Source organism: Chrysoperla carnea, chromosome 1 (genome assembly GCF_905475395.1).
Source record: "Chrysoperla carnea chromosome 1, inChrCarn1.1, whole genome shotgun sequence".
NCBI classification, from domain to species: Eukaryota; Metazoa; Arthropoda; class Insecta; order Neuroptera; family Chrysopidae; genus Chrysoperla; species Chrysoperla carnea.
Window position 1 is genome coordinate 56,762,065 of NC_058337.1, and position 20,303 is coordinate 56,782,367.

A 20,303-nucleotide genomic window follows, 5' to 3' on the forward strand; every position below is an offset into this window, starting at 1 on the left:
TCGAATAATACCTAGCTATCATAAAATTCGTTTTCTGAGGAACCAAAAAAGCTGAAATTCTGGTGCATAATATTATAACAAATATAACCACCAATATTTTATTTTGTAAATGTCAATTTGTTTAAGAAAATTAATAATATAGAAAGCTCTGAAAGCTCATGTCATTTCATACCCACATACAGTTTTAAATTCAATTCATGTGCCACACATACAGAACAGATTGACTTGTTAATAAATGTCTTCTCGTTTTGTTGAAATTTTCATACTGAAAGCATAAAAATCATAAGACACATAACAAAATGTGCATGCTAATGAATTTTTATTATTTTCAATTTGTTTTTGTTTTTTTGTTCTGCTTGGGAAGAAGACGATGATCTTCTTAGTGAAATGGGTGGACGGACAGACGGACAAAGCCGTCGATGGGAGTAAACTTGCAACATATACATAGATATCTTCTAGAAACACAAGTCACTCATCGAAGAATTCTGTATGTGTATATGTACGTTTGTATATGTATGAGGAGTATAGAAAAATTGCTGACATTGCATTTCACGTGTGTATGCATGTATGTATGAATATTGTGTTTCACCCACCGTTCCGCGTTTCCTCTGACTCCTTCTCGCGTATGAAGGAGGAGATATGTAATGTATGTTGAAAATATCGAAAAAGGAAATATCCTACTAATATATGTACTTTTTACTTAGTTACTTTTTTCTGTATATAGTTCATGTACAGGATTATAAATTGACTATGGTTGGTCGAGTATATAACGCTACAAAATTGAAACAAATTTTTCTGTATAAAATTCGTATTTAAACAGACTTTTTGAATATTTATTCCAACGCAAAATATTGAAATTCCCTGTATAAAAAGTCTTGAATGTCAGTGTTTGCATTATTTTTAATAAATTAAAAGTTATTTGCTTTAGTTTTCAATAATATTCGAAAATATCTTCTAGAATTTTTCACAAGGCCACTAGTTAAAACTACCTGCAAATTCAACTGCCTATCTTTTATACTTTTGGAGAAAATAACACCAAAGTTTTGAGCTTATTTGCCACCTCACGGGTAAAACAGTGATGTTTTACCCGTTTTTTTAAGAAATATTTTTTACATTTAAACTTTTCTATATATAACGGCTTAGAAGACCTTCGTCACGGACGTCGCCACGGACGAACGGATAGACAACCGGGGAATTAGGTGATTTTATGTGCACCTATACCAAAATTTTGTTTTTAACATCAATATTTTAAAGCGTTACAAAGTTGAGACTAAACTTAGTATACTTTGATATATATTTCAGACCTATAGGGTAAAAAGCATGACAGTAATAAATTAGAACAAGCTCAGTAAAATATGAAATAGTTAGATATCCACTATCTAACTGTCAATGGTCTAATGATAAAATATCAGATAGTAAAATAAAGTTTTCAGGGCTGCGGAAAAATGAATCCATTGGTGCAGAAAATTCTGTTTTACTCGAAATTTCTATTACGACATTCAAGCTTTTCACTTAAATGTAGCAGCCTTAACTCGATTTAACTAAAATATGTACAAGATAACCCGGTTTTTTTTAAGAAGATTTATGACAATCAAATACTTCTTAAATATCTCTTTCTCGCTACTTGCGAGAATATTTCTTGTATTAACTGATCAATCAGGAAAACTCACGTAATACATTGTCACTGGTATAATTCAAACCTTATACCAGTGACTATAGGGTTTCTTGATTTTAAATAGACTGCCGTCACTTCTAGCCCAAAGTTAGCCAAGAATCCAGATAAGGGAGACGTTCGAATATAATTTCTAGAATTCTCTAGCCTTAGATAGCCCGCTTTTATATCTCGGATATATAGAATGAATCCCAAAATATATATAACATTTAAAAAAACGAGTGTTTTTTAGACCACACGATTGAAGGAAAACTTTCTTTATTAAAATAGCATATATGCAAATTATTTAATTTTAATTTTTGTATCTAGGCGAACTAAATTTGGTGTAAATACATGTTACAAATAGAAGAAATAATATTTAGAACATTATTGAGTAATCAAAAAATAAAGAAATTTATTTACATGATGTGGTTTCGAACGCTAGTATAGGATATCCAGTGTTCTGCCACTAAGCTACTGAGTCTGTGTGTAATAAATATATAATATTTAATATACTTATAGTATGACATTGATGTTGAAACGTAACTCTCTCTCTCTATTTCTATCTTCACTAACTTAAATCTCCCTCTCAATTTGATCACACTTTTTGTAACCATCCCACATCTTTGTAACAAGCTCACATTTTCGTAACATTCTGATCATACATTATCCAGTTTACTCCCCAAGCCAAGCGTACCTAACGAAGTTTTACTTCAACAGAAGACAACTCCAGTGACAATCATAGTACTAAGATATTTGTGCCGTTGGGCGAAGGGAGCATGAAAAAGTGTGCTTCAACTCGGTGGGCTTTGATAAAGATAGTTAATAAAATTAATTAAAAAATATCTACTTTAATTACAATGAATGAAGAACCCAATACATATGCAGTATATTTGTTTTATATGTAAATGAGATTATAACAGAGTCGACTACTGTATTTAAACTAGGAAAAGAAAAAGACTAACACATCTTTTTAAGTCTACAAGCAGCTACTACAACAGTTCTTTTGAATGCGTTTTAAACTTTCTTATAATATGAACTACTATAGTACCTACTACCTACAACTACTCCTAGTAGAAGCTTCACAGCATCTTCATATTATACTGAAGCGGCGAAGTTCAGTTTTCTTGTAAAACATTCTGTGTAATATATATACCGCGTGTTTCATTTAATAAGCTCATACTGTGGAACGTAAATTTCTCAATATTTGGGTGCAAATTAGAGTCAAAAAAAAGTGTTTAATTTAATTTTTCTACGTTTGTTTTCAAAATTACGAATAAAATTTCTTGATTTAAATAACCCACCAAAACGTTATTTGTAAATATTTTTTAGGCATATTTTACTAAAATTTGTTGATACCATGATCACATTATGTTTTTTATTTACTAAAGTTCTTAATCCTTTGTCACTATTTTAAGCCAAATCTACTTTAGTAAATCTTATACTCATAATTAGGGTGTATGCGGCCGAACCGAAATAATACAGGTAATCCTGCAGTTCGTTACTCTTGTCCATAATGTACTAAATTACAGGCGTTATTTTTTTTATTTAAATAGGCTCAGTTTCACATACTGAATGTAAATGAACAAAATCCTTACAAAAAAGGGCGGAAGTGCCTCCATTTTTAGGAAAACACTTTTGGTCTATAAAAATGGTAATAACCTTAAATGTAAATAATCAAATTTCCTATCTGTTTTGTACAATTTTTGTTTATCATTTACCGTTTATGACTTATGCGAATATTTACTGATTAACTTCATCTCTTCTAATATTTTTTTAAACTGTATAATGCTAAGAACTTAACTTTTAAATTTATAAATTTTTAAAATTTTCTTTTCTAAAATTAATATTAATAAAAATTTAACGCGTTCAATGTTGCAACCACCGCGTTCTTGGTTAATAAAAAGAGGTATGCATAATGTAATGTTGAAAATTCAATAAGTATATAAACAAATAGCAATGTAGTGACATAATTGGCAATGAATCAATTGCCTTCTTACCTGCAAAAATAGGGACTACCCGTTGAAACTTTTTTTAAGGTAAAAAAGATAAGAAATAAATAATCTACAATAGAGAGGTTATTTTTGACGTAAAGTGTACGATTACGGAGATAAAGGCCAAAACGGTTTTTCTCAGAATAATGACACACTTCCGTCCTGTTTTTTGTAAGAATTTTGTGCTCTTACATTTAGTACGAGATACTGAAAAATTTTCTGTAAGCTGTATTAAAAATTAAATTGTATTGGCTTAACCGTCCTTTGACTCTTATATTATTTATTTGTTACTTTGTCACAAAATTCAGCCAATCCAAAAGGTTTTCAATCACATATCAGCTAACTAAATTTGAGTTTTTTTTAAATCATGTACGTACACATCATCGTTATTATAATAATATTATTCATACTGTCTGCCAAACGACGTTTTCTTCAAAAGCCAGTGATTTTATTGGTATAATTGTTAGAAATCCTTCATCGTAGGTCACAAAATTTAAGGTAACAAATACATAAATTGAACTAAATATATTTTATCCCTTTTTAAAGAATTCAAAAATAACTTACCGATTTTTTTTCTTGTTAACGAATTTGTAAGAAAATTGGAAACTTACCTAAAACAAAAATTACAAATTACTTAATATACCTAATATACAATTTTATTCTAACTTTAAAATGTTTCAAGAATGACATTTACAGTTTCCACCAAGGAGATATTAGGCATCGTACATATTGATGCAGATAAAGAAGGTAATTTTAATATCAAATCCTGTAGTTAAATCTAATTTTGATGCATATTTCTTAATATTAAACGCCTGTCACCTGCGTTAGTAAAGTTATAAACTTGTAAACAGCTTTTGTCATGAATTAATGTATGGATATGTAGTTTTATAATTAAATTATATAGTCAATCCATAGTAGAGGTAATATCATTGAAGCTAAATTTTATAAAGCGAAAAAAAAAACTATTTGATTATCCAAAAGTTTTATAAGCATAATATTTTTTTTCAAGTGTGGAAGACTATTCTGCAGCTGTACTAAAATAAAATGACAGAGGCGTACTTTCTAACTTCTAACTACATTTTCAAGCATTATAGAACAGTTTATTTGTATGGAAATTTTTGCTATAATAGTTGAAATTAAACTACGTTCTTCAAAAACGCACTTAGTATTATTGTATCACAAATATTTCTTGTTACTTCACATCTATCAAACACTTCTTTCTCGAATTAGTGAAAGCAATAAAAGCGTTGCATAGAGAACGTGAGGAATATCATAGATCGGATGTTTATTTCCTCATAACAATAACATGTTGGTTATGTGTTATACGAATAAATTTAGCTACTGACGATGATATTGCAGCTGAAATATCGATATTTAGCGAAATGTAAGGCTGTTCTAGGCTGTTAATTGTATTTTTTAAATAGAATTTCTTAATATACAATTTTATTTCAAGTATCTTGGTATTTCATTCAATAATTAACACTAATGTAAAAATGTTGATAATTTTGAGACGTATCTAATATAAAGATTTCACGAGACATATGCGTTAGCACAGGTTCAATCTTGATTTGCTAATAATGGATTTCATAGTCGTAAGTTTACGAAATAATTTTAAAATGAATGATCTAGGAATTAATTGTGCCATTTCAAATGAAGCATCCTGTAAATCTATGTATGCATTAGTAAACTTAAGAAAAAAACACTCACAAGAGGCGCACAACGAAGAAAGTAGCATGTATATAATATTTTATGTTTTAAGATATAGTTGATGTGTTTACGTAGAAAATTCATTTATACACAATGTAAACTTTTGTATTTATAATAAACTCACTCACAATATAGCTACCTGGTGGTATGTCTGTCTATCAGGAAATAGCATAAGAAGGAGGACATGTAAAAACTTAATGATGTTCTCAATACCTGGGTATACCTAAAAAGATGACGTATTATATTACAGGGCTAAAACTTTTTAGTAAACAAAATATAATTTTCTTATCAAACAAATCTCTTGTCTGCCCATAATATATCCTTCGTATGAAAAAGGGTTAGAGATTGTTTTAATGAAGAGAGGATAATTAACTTAGTTATATAGAGTAAACCTAGGTGTTCAATGTTAAATATAAGGTAAAATTGTTTATTTCAACGTGAAACCAACGGCCTTGGACGTATTAAAAGAAAAATTTCTTTCGCTTACATCCATCGAAAAAGTTCCTTGCGTGTCATCCTGAAGTTATCATAGCCTCGAAAAACTTTCATGATTACCGTTCGAATTTCAATCTTTCAAATGAATCAGTTTAAGTATTATTTTCTTTAAAATTCTGTTTTACATGTGTGTATTGTGTATAAACACTAATTTTTTCAAAAGTTTCCACCGTTGTTATATTTCGAAAAACGGAAAAGAAAATAAAAAAACATTTACTGTCTCATTTTTAAAGCGAATGAAAATGTAGTATTTAGTTGTTTTATATGCTTTCATGGTCAAAAAGTGGTCAGTTTTGTTTTTCAAATAACATATATTCTCTCATTTTAAGGCGAATAAAAATGTAGTATTTAGTTGTTTTATACGCTTTCAAGGTCAAACTGTGGTCTGTTTTATTTTTCAAATAGAACTTTATATTTTTTGTAGTGTATTCTACATTCTGCCGCAAAAAAAATTTTTGTTTAGAAATTTTTATTTTCGACACCTGATTTCAGGAATTTTCAAGTAAAAAAGTTTCCATTGAAGAAATTTTTACCTTTTAAATTTCCACGATAGTTTTTTATCTTTATCACAATATGGCGCCTTGTGGTCGCAATATTGACCTTTCATTACAGCCATATCTTCAGTTACTTGAAATCTTCAGTTACTCAAGATTAAGACAAATCGTTCACATAAGGAACGCACATGCATACATACATTGGAACACACATGCATACATATATACATACATATATAGACTGGTAAGCACATTAACACTCTTGTACGTCATGCAGTCGGGTAAAAAAAAGCAACTATGATTATTTGCGTAATGAAAAATTTATACAATAAAGCTCCTTCTCCTAGAATGGGTAAAATAGAGTTACAATAAAAATAGAATATAAATATAAAAGAATCACAATAGAGAACTTTTTTAGAGAGGGTTTTTTTCGCTAAGGGCACACTTTCGACTTATAAACTAATAGCGGTCCGAAAAAATGACAAAACTTACAATCGTGCTAGCTTCGATGCTATTGCATAAAACGTATTTTTATGCGCATAACGTTCCAATATAGACTCATACCTTTAAAATGAGTACCTTCAAGTACAAAAATATTATTTATTGGTTAATCTACGGACGTTTCAAACCATGCGCTGCGCGCCGACCTAATACGGAATCATTTTTGTTTACAATTTTAACCACATCTCCGGTTCTATTGGTCGTATCAAGACGAATAAAAACATTTTCAATAACTTAGGAGCTATGGCCGAATAAATAATTAATTTCTTTATAACAAATTCGCCTCCTCACTACTCTGAGCGATGAGCAAGTTCGGATGAAAGCATGGAAATTCGGATTATAATTCTATTATAATTCTGCACGTTAATCAATCATTTCTCCGTGCGGTGGCTTTGTTAACACGATGAGTTGATGTCACTAAGTTTGAATTTATAATTTAAAAAACCCATTTCCAATTGTAAAATTACATGAAAATCAAATTTAAAAAATTTCTTGAAATTAATATTGACTAAAAAGTAAAAACATAACGATAATATAATATAGTTACATTTATTGTTATTTTAGGAGTCGGTGTCAGTCAAGGAAACAAATGTCACAGGACAGTTTGCTACAATAACTTGGGTGACACTGATTCCAAAAATAACAATAAATGTAACTGCATTATATTATCGATATTTTTTACTTTTAAGTGCATATTAATTCGTTTTGAAAAAGTTTTTTTTTTTTGCAGTCGGTTTTTTTTTTCGGATATTGAGTTATTCGTCCATTTGTCGAGCACATACATAATGCAAATTTAAGTCTTTTATCTTTTTCTCATGGATTCCAAGGTCAGAACTGGACCAAATTGAAATGGAACCACACGGGAAGCATCATCTTTCAAATAAAAAAAGCATCTAACTTGCATGGAAAAGAGTTATGTTAACATTTTTGCATAGTAAAACGGAACAGAATCTATATTGAAAAAAACTAAATGTGAAGAGAGATAATTGAAGTTATTTAACTAAACCTTCTATTCCCAGCTATATTTTTTTGACATCCTTTTTACAACGAGTAGATGAAATGCTAACAATAAGCAAAAGTAATTAATATGAAGACGGTTTGATTCTGATCTACGACTTCCAACAACGGTACACGGTAGGCACTGAACTTTCATTGCTAAGCTATTTAATGGCCAAACATTTTTTTTTTGCAAATTTGCAAAGAAGCAAATGCTTCTTATAACAAGTATTAATGAGCAACTCTATTAGAATTAAATAACAAATTTAATAACCGGTATTAAGAAATTATAACAATTATCAATGAAGGTCAAAAATCGAAAAAATTAAATACTTAAACACAATGAATCGCTTAAGCTGACGTTGTTCATCTCACATCCACAATGATTCTTTTTCTAACAACGATTGTAAGATAAAATAAAGCATTGATTGTTGTCGGTTTAATTTACTTTAAACTTTATTTGTAGTGTTTAATTGTAGGTATCAATGCGTTTCCAAAACTGGACGGTGAAAGTGTAATTGCCGAAACAAAACAAGGGAAATTACGAGGGCGTATTGATTTAAATTATTGGAATGAACCGTTTTTCACATTTGAAGGAGTGCCATATGCCAAACCTCCGGTTGGTGAATTACGATTTAAGGTATGAAGATTAATAATATGTTTTACAAATCAAATTCTAAGTTTTCTATCTTTTAAGGCACCTCAACCTCCGTTGCCATGGAAGGAAGAAATTCGTGATGCCGTAAAACCGGGACCACCGTGCGTTCAATTCATTGGTGAAGGGTCTGAAGATTGTTTGCTTTTGAATATCCATTCGAAAATGGTTTGGTCATTTGTCTTCCATTAAACACAAAATATTTCATTTCATATTTCACTTTGCTTCTAGACAAAAGAAAAACAAATTTCTAAAGAATTACGACCAGTCATGGTTTGGATACATGGTGGTGCCTTTAAAGCTGGATCAATAAGCAACAATTTATATGGACCCGAATTTTTAGTTCATGAAAATATCGTTTTAGTTAAAATTCAATACCGGTTAAATGTTTTAGGATTTTTAAGTTTGACGGATGATGAGGGTGGAGTATCGGGTAATGCTGGCCTAAAAGATCAGGTAATGGCTTTGAAATGGGTGCAAAAAAATATTGAAAATTTTGGTGGAGATCCAAATAGAGTTACAATTTTTGGGCAAAGTGCTGGAGGTGCTTCAACACATTTATTGAATCTTTCCCCAATGACCAAAGGATTATTTCATCGAGTAATATCACAGAGCGGTTGTGGATTAAATGAGTGGTTGTCAAGCAAAATTACCCCAAAACAAAATTATTATGAACTGTTTGGATGTAATAGCACTGACTCTAATCTTATATTGGAATGTCTACAAAGAGTCACTCCAGTAGAGAAATTAATTAAAATGGAAAACGAATTACTAGAAAAAACGGTAAAATGTGGGAAAAAATTTTATTCAGAGCATTTCAAAATAATAATTTCCTTCTAGGATGAAGGATTTTTGGTCGTAATTGAAAATTCTACAAAAGAAGAACAATTTTTGCCTTCGAGTGTTGAAAAACTTATCAAAGATGGAAGTTTTAATCAAATTCCATTCATGGCAGGATATGTTCCACAAGAAGGAGCTACACTCTATTATTTACAATATGAAGTTGAAAATGGTAATAATCCTTTAAAAGAAAATTTTATACCAGAAAATATTGTTACATATTTGAGTCCAGAAGAAGAAAAAAATTTGAATGAAAAAATTAGGCAGTTTTATTTTAAAAATCGAAATAGTACAGATGAAATTTTGTATGGTTACTTAAACGTAAGTACAAGTTTTATTGCCGCTACCAATATAAAGTTAGTATTTATGTTAAAGGTTGAAATTTTCGCTGTCACTTCTTCTTTATTAACATATTCGACTATGTGGATTTTGATCGTAAAAAAGCTTAACGGAAACGATGATTCCAAACAGCTTTTTTCTCCAATGTTTTGAATTGTTTGTTTAATTTTAATTTCAGTACTTAACAGATTCTGCAATAATTGAAAGATTGTATACAGCTACTAAGTGGCATGCATTAAAATCTACGGCACCCGTGTACTATTATAAATTTAACTATGATACAAGTTTAAATTTACGTCTTAAAATGTTTCCACAAAATTATGTCACTCATGATGATGAACTTAAATATTTATTTACCAATATAAAAACACCAAAAAATTTATCTGATACATCAATTGAAATGCAAGGAATAAAACGAATGATTAAAATTTGGGCTAGATTTGCTGAGACCGGTAACCCAAATCCACTAGATTTTGATGATGAAAAATATACCAATGATGCAGTTGAATGGAAGCCAGTGACATCAGATAAATTTAGTTACTTAGCCATTCAACCAACTTTTGAATTGGAAGAAAATCCTGAAGAAGAACGCATGCAATTTTGGGAAAGCGTTTGGGCAGACTTGAAGATGAATTAAAAATTATTTATTTCTATGTATTTTAGTTAGAAAACATGATTATTACAAAGACTGTCGCTAATAATCAATAAATTATATTGTAAATTTTCTAAATAAATACCGAAACACAAAGAACGTATATTTATAATTTAATATATTGAGTGCCCACTGTCCCTGAAAAGTTGGAGTACTACCGCGTATAGTACGCCTTAAATAAGTGTTCAAGTGTTCATGAGGTTCAAATTTTGAAACAAAATTTTTTAATGTTTGATAACAAAGTTCATATGCATATAAATGCCTAGGATTATGTAGGATTACTTTCTAATTAACTGGTTATAATTAATAAATAAGTACACGATTTTGCTAAAATTTGGGACGCAGGCACTGTTTTGGTTAATAGAAATTCATTGGTTTAGATTGTGGGAGATCTATGTATTAAACCGATCGAAACTTTTTCATCAATGATAGTTAAAAAATTCACTAAAATCCGTAAAATGGAAGTTTTATAAATAAAACAATTAATCCATAGCGTTTTGCCAGTTTCAAAGATATTTGCAAAGTTTTTTTGAAAACCCTGAGAACCTCTTTTAAGCGGCAACCGATTTTGTATCGAATTGTAATGAATACCTATAATAAATTTCGTTACGGTATAGGACCTTACAATTAGTAACTGTACTAATTGTAGTTATTAGACACCTTATATTAGGAAAGACTAAAAGTGGGGAAAACCACTAATAACAGACAGCCAGTTAACAAAACAAACAATCAATTTTTTTGGATTATAATTACCAATTATTTTGTATCGCAATTTAAAAAATAAATTTAAAAAAAAAAAAACAAGTGAAAACAAACAATTATCTTAGTTAATTGTTGAAATACCATGTATAGACAGTTTTGATGACGCAATCGTTTGTTTTTTGACGTCACATAAATAAAAACATACTATAAAATTTGCACCGAATTACCGCCCTCGTGGGTAAACAGTGATGTTTACAAAAAAATAAACAAAAGTTGTTTATTTTTTTATAAGGAACCTTTTTTATATTTAAACTTTTGTTCTATCTCTAACGGTTTACAGGATGGGTCCTACGGATCCAAGATCCAATTAACCTATGTTGCTCATTTACGAACTTTTTGAATCCTGAGTACGCTATAAAAATTTCATTTTGATATCTCTTTTCGTTTTTGAGTTATCGTGTTGATAGACAGGCAACCGGGAATTGACTAATTAGGTGATTCTACGTACACCTATGCCAACAATTTTGTCATTGTACCAATATTTTTAAGCGTTACAAACTTGGGACTAAACTTAATATACTGTGTATATTTCATATATACATGGTATAAAAATTATAACATTAATTATCAATGAAGGTTGAAAATCGAAAAAAATTAGATCTTAAATAAACAAAATGAATTGGTAAAACTAACATTGTGTGTCTCTCAGCCAAAATGATTGTGTTGGTAACAATAGCAATTGTATGTGTTGATAGAGTTCTATCAAACCAAAGTGGTACCAAGCAAGAGAGAGTGTATGATGTATATATATGTGCATTCGTATCTACACTCTCTTTTGTTCAGTGCCACTTTGGTTTGATAGAACTCTGACAACAGTTTAGAATGTTATTTAATTGTCTTGATTTAAATCTTTGTTTGTTTGAAGTGTTTATTTGAAAATATTAATGCGATCCCAAAATTGGACGGTAAAACTGTCATTGCTGAAACAGAACAAGGGAAATTACGTGGTCGTATAGATTTTAATTATTGGAATGAACCATTTTTCAGTTTCGAAGGAGTTCAATTTGCTCAACCACCACTTGGTGACCTGCGATTTAAGGTATTACGATTACTAATGACTCTTCCAATTAAATTCCAAGTTATTATTTGTGTTCTAAGGCACCACAATCTCCTTTACCATGGAAGGAAGAAATTCGTGATGCAACAAAGCCGGGACCTCCTTGCGTACAATTTAATGGCGAAGGATCTGAGGATTGCTTAATTTTGAATATTCATTCGAAAATGGTTTGTTTTTAGTTTACCTAGCATTTTCACTATCTAATAAGCTTTAATTCATTATAGACAAACGAACAAGAAGTTTCTAAGGAATTACGCCCAGTAATGGTTTGGATACATGGTGGAGCTTTCAAATGGGGATCTATGTCCAATGATCTATACGGACCTGAATTTTTAGTTCATGAAAACATTGTTTTAGTAAAAATTCAATATCGGTTAAATGTTTTTGGATTTTTAAGTTTAGAGGACGATGATGCCGGAGTATCGGGTAATGCTGGTCTTAAAGATCAAGTTATGGCCTTAAAATGGGTACAAAAAAATATCGAAAATTTTGGTGGTGACCCAAGTAAAGTTACAATTTTTGGAGAAAGTGCTGGAGGAGCCTCAACACATCTATTAAATTTGTCCCCTATGACCAAAGGATTATTTCATCGTGCGATTTCACAAAGTGGCTGTGGATTAAATCCATGGGTATCTAGCAAAGAAATTCCTAGACAAAATTATTTTGAAATGATCGGATGTAATAAAAATGATTCTAAAGGCATATTAGAGTGCTTACAGAAAGTTCCTGCAGCTAAATTAATTAAAATAGAAAACGAATTACTACGAAAAACGGTAAAATGTCCGAAAATTGATTCCCTAAGAATTTTACAAATGTAATTTATTTTTAGAAAGAGAACTTTTTGGTAGTAATTGAAAATTCTACAAAAGAAGAACAATTTTTGCCTGCGAGTGTTGAAAAACTAATCAAAGACGGAAATTTTAATCAAATTCCATTCATGGCGGGATATGTACCACAAGAGGCAGCTTTGTTGTATTATTATGGATTTGGCACTAAGAATGGAAGTGATCTTTTAAAAGAAAATCTTATTCCAGAAAATAGTAATTTAGATTTGAATCTAGACGAAGCAAAAAAATTGAATGACAAGATAAAGCATTTGTATTTTAAAAGTAAAAATATTACAGAAGAAATTTTGGAAGGTTATCTAAACGTAAGTACATAAATTTGTTTGTAGCTATCAAAATCAAAATTAATTAAACCTTCATTTTTAAAATTCGATTATGTTTATCTCATGATTCAAGAAATAATAAAAGTTTACTCAAAAGTATAATATTTTTACAAATTGACAAATAATCCTAAATTTCTGGAATTATAGCCAATAAAGATTATATTTTTTAAATACCAACTTCATTTGTTTGAATTTGTTTGTCTTAATTTTAATTTCAGTATCTAACAGATTATCTAATTACGGAAAGATTGTATACAGCTACTAAGTGGCATGCATTAAAATCTACGGCACCTGTGTACTATTATAAATTTAACTATGATACAAGTTTAAATTTACGTCTTAAAATGTTTCCGCAAAATTATGTCACTCATGAAGATGAACTTAAATATTTATTTACCAATATAAATACACCAAAAAATTTATCTGATACATCAATTGAAATGCAAGGAATAAAAAGAATGATTAAAATTTGGGCTAGATTTGCTCAGACGGGTAATCCAAATCCGCTTGTTTTTGAAAATGAAAAAACTACTGCTGATACAGTGGAATGGAAACCAGTTACAAGAGACAAATTTAACTATCTAATTATTCAACCAAATTTCGAATTGGCAGAAAATCCTGAAAAAGAACGTATGAAGTTTTGGGAAGACTCTTGGACAGATTTGAAGATGAATTGAAAATTATTATGTATTTCTTTAAATAAATATAATTGTAAATGAAGATTGTTTTACTAATTAAGACGAGTTTGCTTTTTATCTGTTTGCTTTGTTTTTTGTAATAAATCACTTAATTGTGTCCCAAATTTTGTTTTTCTGTATGAAAATATCTAGTTTGCGTTTTCAATAACAACAATTACATTTGGGATAATGGCTATTAGGTTATTATTTCAGGCATTTTTCAAGCATCCGATCGGAAAATAAATACTGTAACGGGAGCCATATTTCTTCCAAAATAAAACAATGGCTGCGTTAAATATTTTCCACTATCTTTTTTTGAACGTTCTTTGTTTTTGGTGAATGTTAGCGAAAGTGACAACATTACCAAGTGTATTTTTCTACGAATGTACCGACAGTATTTTGAGGAACTCGAAATTAGAATCGCCATAGCACATTTAAAAACTTTCTTTTTTTAGACTTTATACCTCCAAAATGTTTATCACTAAGAAAATAAACAAACTTTCGAGTAGACTTAGCAGAATGGTTGTTAAATAATTTTAAAAATGTTTTTAAGTTTCTAAACTTCATATATAATTTAGTGATAACATTTATGGCCGTTTCAACCCTCAGTACAAATTAACGGAGGGTGATAAATAATTTTAGCGATATATTCCAAAATAATATAGTAGAATCTTTGAAATGAGCTACTGTGGTTCTAAATTAGATGATTTTTCGTAGAGATGTAATGCAGCAATTTAAAATTTTGTGCTTTTTAATTTTTTCTTTAGTACTTCTGATGAGTATACATACAGACAACAAATTCACTAATTTACTGTCGTAACCTGAAAAAGGATGTACCCCTAAAAAGAATTCTATTCAATTATAGACTCTATGTCACTATATTATACAGAGGTATAGAATCTAAAATAAAATCTAACCCTTTTTAGGGTTAGACTCTTTTATCAAGAGCATACTTATCCAAATTGGTGCAAAATAGTATTTTTTCAATTTAAATAATAAGTAACACCTATTTACACACATCATATTATTCACAGTAGGTATGTGATCTGAATAATGAAATAATAACAACAATTAAGAAACGAAGGTCGGTAATTCAGTTACAAATTATTATAAATTAATAGCAGTAACTCAAAATTCATACAGTAATTAGGCACCGTTCATCGACAATGATTCTCTTAATAACAATCACGATTGTATGACAAATGTTTTAGATTGTTATCGCTTCAATTAAATTTTTTAATATTTTTTTTTTAGTGTTCTATTGAAATCACTAATGCGTTTCCAAAATTTGATGGTGATTATGTAGTTGCTGAAACAGATCAAGGAAAATTACGGGGTCGTATTGATATGAATTATTGGAATGAACCATTTTTCAGTTTTGAAGCAGTACCATATGCTCAGCCTCCAATTGGGAAACTACGATTTAAAGTATAAGCTATTATCTTTTTATGTTCACCAAAAACTGTTAAGTAATTTCATTTTAAGGCACCCCAACCTCCGTTGCCATGGGAAGACGACATCCGTGATGCTGTAGAACCAGGACCTGCCTGTGTTCAATTCAATGGTCAAGGATCTGAAGACTGTTTAATTTTGAGTATTCATTCCAAAATGGTCAGTCAAAAAATTTATTTTTATATGTTCGTAAAATAATAGTTGGAATTAATTCTTCAGGAAAATGAAAAACTAATTTCGGGAGCTTTACGACCAGTAATGGTTTGGATTCATGGCGGATCTTTTAAATTTGGATCAATTTCCAATAATTTATATGGACCTGAATTTTTAGTACATGAAAATATTGTTTTGGTCAAAATTCAATACCGTATGAATATTTTAGGGTTTTTAAGTTTGCAGAATGAGGACGTTGGAGTGTCCGGTAACGCTGGGTTAAAAGATCAGGTAATGGCTTTAAAATGGGTACAAAAAAATATTGAAAATTTCGGCGGTGATCCTAATCAAGTGACAATATTTGGAGAAAGCGCTGGTGGTGCTTCAACACATTTATTATACTTATCACCAATGGCCAAAGGATTATTCCACCGTGTGATTGCACAAAGTGGTTGTGGTTTGGATCCATGGGTATTTAGCAAAGTTGTTCCACAAAAAAACTTTTTTGAAATGGTTGATTGTGGCAAAGATGACCTCAAAGACGTTTTGGAATGCTTGGAAAAAGTTCCAGCTGATCAACTAGTTAAAAAGCAAAGAGAACTGAAATTCAAAACGGTTAGAAAAATTAATTTCAATAAATATTACTCAAGCACAATTTTTGTTTTTATAATGATTTTCTAAAATTACAATAATTTTCTAAAATTACTACCAATTCTATTTTTTAGAAACAAGACTTTTTGGTTGTAATTGAAAATTCGATGACAGAGGAAACATTTTTATCCGAAAATGTTGAGGCAATGATTAAACAAGGGAATTTTAATCAAATACCGTTTTTAGCTGGCTATGTTCCACAAGAGGGTGCATTCTTATATGACAAGGGACTAGGAATGAAAAAAGGGAACAATCCTCTCAAGGAAAATTTAATACCAAAGATCGTTAATATCGATTTAAATTCAGATGAAGCGAAAAAATTGAATGATAAAATAAAAGGTTTTTATTTCAAAAATCGTAACAGTACAGAGGAAATTATGGACGGTTACATAGCTGTAAGTACGGTAACGCTAATCTTCTAACTAGTATTTCTTATGAGATTAAAGTGATGTTAGTGTCTTATGGTTAGAAATAATTGCACATGTATTTTACAAGCATGTTGCATAAGGATTAAATAACACTGTTTCTATGTCTTTTCATTAAGGCCCAAAATAAAAATCTACATTGGTTGGTTAGATTTTTCTTCTAATTTAGTTTACTATAAGTGTAATTAGAAAAATACCTAAATCCATGATATTAAATAATTGTGATGGGGATTAATCAGGAACTTGGACAGTGAATAAAAATAAATGTTAAATTGTCAAATGTTGCAACGTTTTGTTGTTATTTACAACTTCATCAGGCACTTAGTGTAAAAAAAACAGTATTATAATATAACAACATGTAAAAAGAATTAAAAAAAATATATAATCAATACAAATCAATATTCTTACATTTGAGGTTAACATTCACGTAAAAAATAAAAATAAACTAGTTAGAGAAACTTCATCGTTAAAAAAAATTATAATTAAAGTAAAACAACTTAAAATAAACCCATTAAAAGAAAATTTGGATCACATAATTGTAGTAACAATGAACTACTTGATTCCTAAAAACAGTGTTATTTGAATCAGCTGTCAAATAAAAATAAATAATTACTATGATAGTTAGTTCAAAATCAATCAACCAATTTGGTAGAATTTGTTCAAAACCAAAGTGGCACCGAACAAAAAAGAGTGCAGATATGAGTGCACATAAAAATACACATCATACTACTGTTTTTGTACACAGATTGCCTGAATGCCAGAAGTTGTAAATAACAACGAAACGTTGCAACAGTTGCCTATTTAACATTTGTTTTTATTCACTGAACAAGTTTCATTATTTCACTGATAAATCAACATCACAATAAATTATAAGTGTAATGTATTCTGATTTTTATTTCAGTACTTATCAGATTATGCAATAACTGAAAGATTGTACACTGTTACTAAGTGGCATGCATTAAAATCTACGGCACCCGTTTACTATTATAAATTTAATTATGACACAAGTTTAAATTTACGTGTGAAAATATTTCCACAAAATTATGTCACTCATGCGGACGATCTTGCTTATTTATTCACAAAAAATAGAACGCCAAAAAAATTATCTGAAACTTCCATTGAAATGCAAGGCATAAAAAGAATGATCAAAATGTGGGCTCAATTTGCTAAGACGGGTAATCCAAATCCACTACAATTTGAAGATGAGCAGTATACTGGTCATGTAGAATGGAAACCAGTGACTGCTGATAATTTTTACTATTTAATCATTCAACCAAGTTTGGAACTGGCTGAGAATCCTGAAGAAGAACGAATGAAATTTTGGGAAAATTTATGGGCTGATTTAAATTTATAATAGAAATTATTTATATAAGATATTTTATAAATAATAAATCAATACGCTCTGCATATTGCACTGAGTTGGCTATTATTTTGTTTGATTTAAGAAACCTTGAACCTGTAACCTGTAGAAGAATAAATCTAAGCATACGAATTTTCCAAAAATCTTATACGAGATGTATTTATCGTTTTTTTTGAGTGGAATTTAGAATTATAATTCTGGCACAACAAGAGCATGAATATTCAAATGACCAACAAAAAAAATCTATTTGAAAATATAGTTTTACTTTTGAAATTTTTTGACATACAATTAAAAACTTAAAAACAATATGATTACGATTCCGTGGAAATAAAAATAACAATCATTAAAATTTTTTTTAATGGAATCATAATGCGCTGCTTATCACGTTATGCGTCAAAATTGTCGACGCGTACCGATGTTAATAAGAACAACAGGATGTTTAACGAGGATGTAGGTTTCTTTAAAAAAAAAACTCTAGAAATCGGGTATATGTAGCTAGGAAACTCAATAAATATTCATTTACAAACAAAATATCGCGCCTAAAATACATCTATACCAGGTTAGCCACTGAGATCGGTTTTTATAAAATATATATTTGACAAAGCAACACGTATATACTCTTCATTTTGTATATTGAATGTAAATACGATTGAAGGCAAAGAAATTAGCTTACTCCGTTAGATTCCGAGGTGAAACGGTGTTGAAGTCACGATGAGAAATGCACACAATTCAATCAGCTAAAATTTTTATTTGAACTTTTTTTTATTTGATGCTTGGTTTGATTGTAATTTATAAAAAAAAAAAAAACTGGTTAAAATCACCAAATACCCGCCTAAAAAGGGAGAGTCTCCTCCCTGAGAGAGCAATTTTTTGGTACGAGGTTTTTACTACCTAATAAACAACTGTGGAAAATTTCGAAGATGCAAGACTTTTTTCCATATGACTATGTTTTTTTTTTTTAAATTTAATTTTGTTATGCTAATTTTATTTTGTAAATTATTTCGTTGATATTTGGGCAATTTAAAAAATAAAATACCTGCTCTTGTTGTATTACATTCTTTTCTCGGTATACCCTTTTCGCTCTATTAATTTATTTAAAAATGAACGAAGGTCATTTAAATTTTTTTAATTTTAAATTATTTATTTAAAAAAAATTAATTATTTCGTGCAATTAAATAACAATATTTAAAAAATTTTTTTTAAATTTTTTTATACTATTTAGATATTAGAAAGTAGTCGAAATTGAGTGTGTTTCAAAACAATGAGCGCATCATTTTAACTTCAAATTTATGATGATAGTTTCTGTATCGTATAAGGTGTACCATAAGTCACGAAGAATCTTTGGCAAACCAATTCGTCAAGTCAAAATTAGTCTAAAAGTCCTCCCGAAGTAATTTTATATTTTGATTTTCAGAATTTCTAGAATGGCCTTAGGAAACTTGAAATTTTTGAAATAATCAAAGTTGTAGAAAATAAATTTTATTTCAATTTACCATTTCAACATTTTGTCTCTCCGTTAAATATTTACAGATGTATTAACGTATAAAGTTAAAAAGTACACAATTTGAAATAAATCAACAAATTTTGTACTATGAAACATTGAATGTAAATTTTTCTGACAATATTAGACTTGAAAAAAAACTGCGTGGATGATAAATTAAAGTAAAATTGATTTTCAACAGCATTTCTTCAAAAATTTTATTTTAGCTAACATTAATCGAGATATTATCAAAATGATAAACGATAATTAACTAAGCCCGATCTCGTTAATGGTATATATGGCATCGAAAAATTTGTAAGGATTTTTGGACTAATTTGCTGACATTATCCAAAATTGGTCGTTTGATTTTGATACAAACTGATATAAAATTTTGGTATGTATTGATATCCTGTGTAAAAGTTTCCAGCAAATTTTATACTATTTTCAGGAAAATTTACATGAAGAAGAGGTTTAAATAAATAAACTTGCCTTTCATACACTACCTCCGAATTATTGCAATAGAAACCTATGAACCGTCAAGCTATTAATTCTTTTACAAACTGGTCCGGAGATTATCTGACCAATTTATACCCGAATTGGTAATAAAAATTTCCTTAATTGTCGAGAACAATCCAAAACAGCAATTATACTTTTTACTATTCTGCCTACTCAACCTCGACTAGTATAAAGTTTGATTCAACGGAAATACAATATTATTTATTTCTTTTCAATTCAGTAATATACTTACATCAATTATTTTCAATTAATGTACAAAGAGTTTGTAAAAAGTTGGA

At 29.5% G+C, this 20,303-nt stretch overlaps 3 protein-coding genes across 3 annotated transcripts; all 3 read left to right on the forward strand.

Annotated features, from left to right (window-relative positions):
* Window positions 1-8,159: 8,159 nt before the first annotated feature.
* LOC123301956 (juvenile hormone esterase-like) lies at window positions 8,160-10,406 on the forward strand. Its single transcript, XM_044884845.1, has 6 exons — window positions 8,160-8,244; window positions 8,305-8,478; window positions 8,536-8,661; window positions 8,725-9,276; window positions 9,334-9,654; window positions 9,851-10,406. Exons 1-6 carry the CDS (start codon window positions 8,221-8,223, stop codon window positions 10,307-10,309), a joined length of 1,656 nt encoding a protein of 551 aa, XP_044740780.1. The 5' UTR covers window positions 8,160-8,220; the 3' UTR covers window positions 10,310-10,406.
* A 1,308-nt stretch (window positions 10,407-11,714) lies between these two features.
* Window positions 11,715-14,113, forward strand: LOC123301973 (juvenile hormone esterase-like). The gene is made up of 6 exons (XM_044884846.1): window positions 11,715-11,767; window positions 11,952-12,125; window positions 12,185-12,310; window positions 12,368-12,916; window positions 12,973-13,293; window positions 13,530-14,113. The coding sequence occupies exons 1-6, from the start codon at window positions 11,741-11,743 to the stop codon at window positions 13,986-13,988; spliced, it is 1,656 nt and encodes a 551-aa protein (XP_044740781.1). The 5' UTR covers window positions 11,715-11,740; the 3' UTR covers window positions 13,989-14,113.
* Window positions 14,114-15,142: 1,029 nt separating this feature from the next.
* LOC123305967 (esterase E4-like) lies at window positions 15,143-19,275 on the forward strand. Its single transcript, XM_044887814.1, has 7 exons — window positions 15,143-15,181; window positions 15,243-15,416; window positions 15,474-15,599; window positions 15,660-16,208; window positions 16,319-16,639; window positions 17,571-18,005; window positions 19,252-19,275. Exons 1-7 carry the CDS (start codon window positions 15,155-15,157, stop codon window positions 19,273-19,275), a joined length of 1,656 nt encoding a protein of 551 aa, XP_044743749.1. The 5' UTR covers window positions 15,143-15,154.
* The last annotated feature ends 1,028 nt before the right edge of the window (window positions 19,276-20,303 follow it).

Excerpts from the sequence above, each read along its gene's own strand:
- LOC123301956 (XM_044884845.1), top strand. The coding sequence starts at position 8,221 with ATGATTCTTTTTCTAACAACGATT. Across the intron at positions 8,245-8,304 it reads TTCTTTTTCTAACAACGATT|TGTTTAATTGTAGGTATCAA; the intron begins GTAAGATAAAAT and ends CTTTATTTGTAG. Across the intron at positions 9,277-9,333 it reads ACGAATTACTAGAAAAAACG|GATGAAGGATTTTTGGTCGT; the intron begins GTAAAATGTGGG and ends ATTTCCTTCTAG.
- LOC123301973 (XM_044884846.1), top strand. The coding sequence starts at position 11,741 with ATGATTGTGTTGGTAACAATAGCAATT. Across the intron at positions 12,126-12,184 it reads TTGGTGACCTGCGATTTAAG|GCACCACAATCTCCTTTACC; the intron begins GTATTACGATTA and ends TTGTGTTCTAAG. Across the intron at positions 13,294-13,529 it reads TTTTGGAAGGTTATCTAAAC|TATCTAACAGATTATCTAAT; the intron begins GTAAGTACATAA and ends TTTTAATTTCAG.
- LOC123305967 (XM_044887814.1), top strand. The coding sequence starts at position 15,155 with ATGATTCTCTTAATAACAATCACGATT. Across the intron at positions 15,600-15,659 it reads TGAGTATTCATTCCAAAATG|GAAAATGAAAAACTAATTTC; the intron begins GTCAGTCAAAAA and ends TTAATTCTTCAG. Across the intron at positions 16,640-17,570 it reads TTATGGACGGTTACATAGCT|TACTTATCAGATTATGCAAT; the intron begins GTAAGTACGGTA and ends TTTTTATTTCAG.